The sequence below is a fragment of the Citrus sinensis genome, chromosome 3 (genome assembly GCF_022201045.2).
Source record: "Citrus sinensis cultivar Valencia sweet orange chromosome 3, DVS_A1.0, whole genome shotgun sequence".
NCBI lineage: Eukaryota > Viridiplantae > Streptophyta > Magnoliopsida > Sapindales > Rutaceae > Citrus > Citrus sinensis.
In genome coordinates, this window is record NC_068558.1 from 8,253,362 (window position 1) to 8,260,131 (window position 6,770).

General features: G+C 36.5%; 1 protein-coding gene across 1 annotated transcript; it reads left to right on the forward strand.

Moving 5' to 3' along the window:
- The first annotated feature begins 1,177 nt into the window (after nucleotides 1-1,177).
- Nucleotides 1,178-2,847, forward strand: LOC102628428 (hypothetical protein). The gene is made up of 2 exons (XM_006477620.4): nucleotides 1,178-1,680; nucleotides 2,480-2,847. Exon 1 carries the CDS (start codon nucleotides 1,290-1,292, stop codon nucleotides 1,671-1,673), a length of 384 nt encoding a protein of 127 aa, XP_006477683.2. The 5' UTR covers nucleotides 1,178-1,289; the 3' UTR covers nucleotides 1,674-1,680; nucleotides 2,480-2,847.
- Nucleotides 2,848-6,770: the final 3,923 nt, after the last annotated feature.

The following is a 6,770-nucleotide window of genomic DNA, read 5'->3' on the forward strand; positions in this document are numbered from 1 at the left end:
TATTAATATGCTCTTAGTGCATTGTTAGTTTAGAGGAAATAATGACGGTAGTTGAAATGAATCATCGTGTTTGGTTTGGTAATTTGTGATGGAATTGGAAATTATATTTCGATCAATGTGGTTAGTGAATGATGTAAATGGCCAAATGTTATACTATACTTATGCATGTTGTCATTATCATTGTTTTGATCTAATTTTAGTTCAAGCCAAAAATATTATGAGAGCTTTATTTTAAAGGGTGGTTTTGTGAATGATTGAGGTTGTACTATTTCAAGGATGTTTTATGCGGATGGTGAATAATCCTGAAAATAAAGAAAATAATTGTTAGAGGCGACGTCGATGGTTGTCAGCGGTGGTACTCCAACGGTCAAGTTAAGTGAAGGTTCGAGAAGAAGATATGTTTTAGAGAACAAGTGAGAGATTGAAAGTTGTGAGAGTGAAAGATATTGTCTTCTTTGTGGGACTAACCTGAACTTATAAAAAGAGTGTCCCTAAAAATATCTTTGTGTCTTTTTTTATATGCGGTGGACTGTTATTGGTTGTTCTCATATGAAGTAATTTAATTGTTCATCTTGAGTTATTTGAGCTCTTTAATATGGACATTTAACCCCTGCAAGACTATCTCTGGTGCCAACATGTCTCTAACTTTAATTGGCTTGTTTCAACTAAACCAATTTAGTTGAGAGAGTTGTTGGCTTCATAGATGATGATTTAGGTTGTTGCTCAATTGATCCCTCTCTTATTCTTAGTGCATGTGACTTTTGGAGAAATATTTCGGGCGGTCCCTAGTGAGAATCATACTGTGTGTGTTTATTTATAGCAATTTTGGGAGAGTTGTTATTGTCATAGTGGTTTTATATTAACATGTGACAACTTTATAGTATTTCAGGAGACATTTTTTTTGTACTTTTTAGATTTTTAAGATGGCTCATTTCTTTTATTATGATCTTTCCATTTCATCCCTGCCCCTTTCAATTTTTTTCTTCACACCTTGTAAAGGGCACATTGGGGATAAGAGTTTATTATACATGTGTCACACTGTAATTGTTCGGCAAAATTTTATCGCCAACAATTATTATGTTAATAATGTAAAATAGTCAATAATTAACCGACCGGTAATTTTCTTGAGGTCCATGGGCACGGACCGAGTTAAGTCCGGCCCAATAGATACGCGTACACTTTCAATTTTCATCGTCTCCATCGTTCCAAGCTTTGCAGCATTATTGCTCTCGATCTCCAGACCTGGACGTTTCATAGAGGCATTTTACTCTCTGTCTCTCGGTGTAGCCATGGCGAAGGCAGCTGCCACGTCATTGTTCCAAAACCTGCGTCGGTTTATTAAAAAACCGTGGGAAATAACCGGGGTCTGCTCCGACCCGGAATACATGGGACCTCTGCGAAAGGCCGCCGAGTACCGGGTCAGGTGCCCCGCCACCCCCGAACAGCAGGCCATCATCCCGACTTCCAACCCGGAAACCGTTTACGACATCAAGTACTATTCCCGCGACCAGCGCCGCAACCGTCCCCCCATCCGCCGTACGATTCTGAAGAAGGCTGACGTGGAGAAGATGATGAAGGAGAAGACCTTTGACGTCACCGATTTCCCTCCCGTTTTTTTGACTGGTGCGGTCGAAGAGGATATTAACGCTGTCGGTGGAGGATATCAGAAATAAAAATTAGGCGAGTGTTCGTCCTTTTTTTAAAAAAATTATTGTTGATTTGGTTGAAGTGGTTTTGCGGGTGTTGTTTGTTTTGATTTTTTTATTTGGGAAATCGTAATAATTGAACTCTAGGGTTTTTAGTTGCTATATATGGATGATGAATGTTGGAGTTAGGGTTTCTGGTGAGCGGTGATCAAAATCTGTTGGGCTTGTTTGATCTTAGATGAGAATTTTTTGAATTTTTGCTTTGTTATTGCTGGGAGGACAGAGGGAGGCATGGATTTGGAGGATATGTATACTGACATTTTGTAGTCTTAGGGGTTCTGCATTTCTGTGAAGATTCAGGTTCATAACAGATTAATAGTGATTGTTTCTAAGATTGGAACCTGATGCTCCCATGATCACATTTGAACTTTTAGCGTTGAAGTTCCCTCGTAAGTCTTTTTAGTGTGGAGGTATCTGTGACTGTGAGAGCACTACAAGATAATTGAGTTCTCTGGTGGGTTTTTGAATTCTGGGGCTGTTATGCATTTCTTTGAGCTAACTGATCATGTGAAGGAAAAGGTTTAATATCATTTCGGACAATGTGACCTATGCCTTAGAACTTAGGATAATGTGGGAGGTCTAAATTTTTATCATTATGTATTGTACTTTAGTGGCCTCGTTGTAGGAATATTCGACTTCAAAAGCTATAAAAAGTAAAATTGGCTTATACAAGATTAATAAATGACGAAATCTATTACAAACTTATTGTTAGCTCATAATTGGGTGCTTTCTTATTATCGAATGCATCATGACATAAGAATTATTTTTGGCAGGCTTGTTGGATTGTGGTGAAATTTGTGCACCGGTCTTCTTCTCTGTCTCTCTTGCTGTCACTAAGAATTGCAGGCCATTTTAGCATGGCAACTTTGCCAAGACTACTGTTAAAGAGAACGTAATACTAATTTTATTTCAAACATAAAGAGAATGTAATACTCGATGTCAATAAGGGTATTTGCCTGCACTTGCTGTTTCAGTTTAATATTTGTTTGTGTTTGTATAAAATCCAAATGCCACTGCAGTTGGGTGATGGATGAACTAACTTCAAACTTGTAAGTTTTTCTTCCCAGGATTATTAATTGATGCTAGTTTTAATGCTGCTACTGTTACATTTTGCAGCACAATAAAAACTTAGGTTTTATTAGCCCTCTTAATCATTATGGAATGGTGGAGCCAAATGTATCGATTTTCTCTTCTGTTTTTCTTCCTCCTAATCAAGACAGGCAACTTTCTTTTGTATTGTTGCTTGTTGCTGTATTTGCTGCTTGTGATGTGGATTCTTATGCTCATTTTGATTTTGTCTGAGGACTTGAATCCAATGACTTTAATCTCAAGCAGAATAGTTGTTTACTTGTTTTTCTTTGGATGGCATTTTTCCTGTTGAAATGGCTAATTGCCTTCCTTATTCAGTCTTACATTAAATATAGACCCTTATTTTTAGCAAAGAAGAAATTGCAGTGCTTTTTAGTTTCTTGACGATATAGATTAGAGAATTTTTGAGCAGGAAGATGGAAGGTTTACCATCTTCGTATACATTTTCAGTTTCCTATTAGAGGTTTGACTTCCCACTTTCACAATCTTGTGGTAGTTCTTGTGCAAATAAAGGAATGGTGGCAAAATCAAAGTGCTTGAACACGTCACTAATGAAATGTTTAGGACACTATTCTTTGTGCTCTTTTCTACTATTCATTGTTTACGGTGTGACCAATAGGAGTTCCGTTTCATGAAACTGTCTTGATTTTTTCTCTGTGTACTTCTTTTAGTAACTAGAGTTGATTGATTTCTTACTTGCATCGGGCTGGGATCAAAAAGTGATTTATCACATGCATGTCTGATTCTTTTACTTTACATTGGCTTTTAGTATCCAAATGTGTTTACCAAATGAAATCAGACTGTTGGTTTGCTGTAAATTTGTTACATCTTTTCTGAGCTTTGAACCAGGTATTGAATTGGGTACCTTGGCAGCAACTGTATGCTCTTTGCTTTTTGACAGTACTCTCTCTCAACTCTCTCTCTCTCTAGAACTCGTTTCTATAATTTGTTTTTTGATGAGCTGAATTAGTTAAGAACTACCTAAGAGGTACTGCATCGAAGCTTTAACCTGGTTGGTACGGTAACTGCAGTCATGTAGAATTAGTTTTTAACTCTGTTCGAGTAGGTTAAATTTGAACAATGCCAACTTGAACTTGTAGTTTAGCCCCAAGGCGTGGTCGGGTTGGTTGCAGTGAAACTACAGCCTCAACCAAAACCAGGGTTCGATTTTTGGGGGTGGTAAGGGGGTAAAAATTGTATTTGGGTTTGCCCACCACTTACCTTTTTTTTAAAAAAAAAAACTTGAAGTTTAAAATTTAGTTAGGACAACAGGTTTGCAAATGCATACGTGAACCTTTTTTTTTTTTTTGAAATAGTTCTTACCGGGTGTGTGGTGATTTTTTATTAACACTTCAGTATCCAATATCGGGCCAAATTCCACTTTCAAGTACTCGGAAAAAAATTGTTTGTCCCAAATTAACGCGGGAAGGGACTTCGGCCCCTTCTTTTACCAACCCGCCAAAGTACAGTACTAAGCACAGTGGACGCTGTAGCATCCAATCATGAAGTCTTAAGCAATTTTGCCTTACACGTGAAGAAAAGCACTTTTGGCAACTAGTGCTTTTGATAGTTTCTCAAAGAATATTATCTGAATGTACTTACCAATTAGAATCTGCTTCTTCCTGCATAAGCGGCTGGACAAGATGACAAGTAAACTTGGCGAATTTTTTTTTTCTCGAGGTATTTTTCAAATGTTGTAGAGTTAATTCAAGTTGGCTAGAAAGTTAAATTGATGGGAGCAGAATGGGCTGCTGCTGCTCTCTCAGGCGCCTGACCTTTGATTACTATCCAATCTAAATGCTAATGGACGTGGTAAAAACCAAAAACATTTATAAGGATGAGACGAAAATTAAAACCTTGCATGTTGCGGCTTTTTAAATAATAAATTAATTGGTCTCATATATAGAGGGAGTTATCTTGTATGCGAGGTCACGCAGCTTATGATGCAACTTCACATGTGGCGAGTTCTCGTTGGGGCTCCGAACCCTATATATATAAAACTAAAAACTAAAAAACTTAAATTTTAATACAATATATTTTGTCTTTTAGTATATTAAAATTCGTATTTCTTATCTTTGATATTGCCCCTCACTTTAATATGTCTAAATATCCCTAATGGAAAACTCATTTTATATGTAGAGAGAGTTATTCTTTAATGACAATATCCTTGAATGTCACAAAAAACGGAGATTTCAATAAATTGGAGACTTTTTTTTTCTCTATTATTGCATTGGAATTTGTATTTTTTTTTTTATCTGGTAATAGCATCTTTACTTTGTTAAAATAAGGGAAACTAAAGACAAAAAAAAAAAACACATACCCTAAAATTAGGGATGGCAAAAATCCCCACGGGGATGGGTACCCTCGGGGATTTTCCCCATTCGGGGAGGGTACGGGGATAATTTTATACCCAATTTTTTTTTCGGGGAGGGGACGGGGAAAATTTTTTACCCAACTTTTTATTCGGTGAGGGGACGGGGATGAGGTGGAATCCCCATCCCCTACCCATTTCCCCATTTTAATTTTTAATTTTATTTTTATTTTTAAAATTACTAATAAATAAATAACAAAATTATAAATATTGTTAAAAATAATAAATATCAAAATAGTTGTATGTTGGGAAAGTGGTCACCCTTTGCCGGGAATTAGTTGAAGAGTATTAATTGAAATTTTCACCAACTGTTTATTGCTTTGATTATACTGGTAGTAGTTCTTCTACTAGATCTACAGGGGATTCTTATAAGAAAGCAACCAAATGGATGACAGGTTTTGATGATTATGTAAACAATGGAGATTGTGCAGTTGTTGTAGATGAATTAGATTCATATTTGGATGAGAAAGTTATATCTCGGATGGAAGATTTTAATATTTTGAGTTGGTGGAAGACAAATGCTAATAGGTATCCTACATTAGCTCGAATTGCTAGAGATATTTTGGCAATTCCAATTACAACAGTTGCTTCTGAATCAGCTTTTAACATTAGTGGTAGAGTTGTGAGCTCATACCATAACAAACTTCATCCAAGCACATTGGAGGCCTTAATGTGCTGTCAAAGTTGATTACGAGCTTACAATAGCGGTATGAGTTTATTTTAATATGATTAATTTAAAATCGAAAATAAAAAAATGTATTAGACTATTAATTATTCGGGGACCGGGGACCCTCGGGGATCCCCTGTTATTATTCGGGGAGGGGATGAGGATTCTCTCAAGCTATTTTGACGGGGACGGGGAGGGGGAGGGGACGGGGACATATGCAAAACATCGGGGATGGGTATGGGGAGATTGGTCCCCTCCCCTCCCCTCCCCATTGCCATCCCTACCTAAAATGATTTATTTTGTCTTATAGTGTATTGGAGTATATATTTCTCGTCCTTAGTTTGTTTATCACTTAAAAAGATCAAGTGTTTGATGATTCCATCATGCATGATTGAGATGCAAAAACTTCTGGATAAGTATCCCACATCTGAATTTATATATATGTATAGTCATGCGGGCTATTTGGATGATGGACCATACTGCATTATCAATAATCATTTATTATTCCATACATCCCGCGTTATTTTACACAAATACTAACTATATATGGCTAGAAGCTGCTTAATTAAATGTACTAATCTATCTCTTCTTTATGGAAAATATAATTATAATTAATCTAATGTGCAAATAATTAAAAATTTGTTATTTCCTTTCTGCAAAATAAAAGAAGCTCTCTTCAGCATGGAAGGGTCTTTTTGTCTTGGTGGTAGACAAAGAGGTGGGTGGAGCAGTGGATGGATAGCGAATGCAGAGCCCCTCCCTTTACTCATTCTGCGGGTCTTCTGAGGATCATCAATTAGTAATTAATTATTGGGCACATTTTTTGGTCATGTATTTTGCATTTCAATCCTCTTCGGGTAATTGCTTATTATGTTTCCAACTTTTATATTATTTATTGCATGCTTTTGAATATAAATGTTTTTGCTGCGTGTCTGAA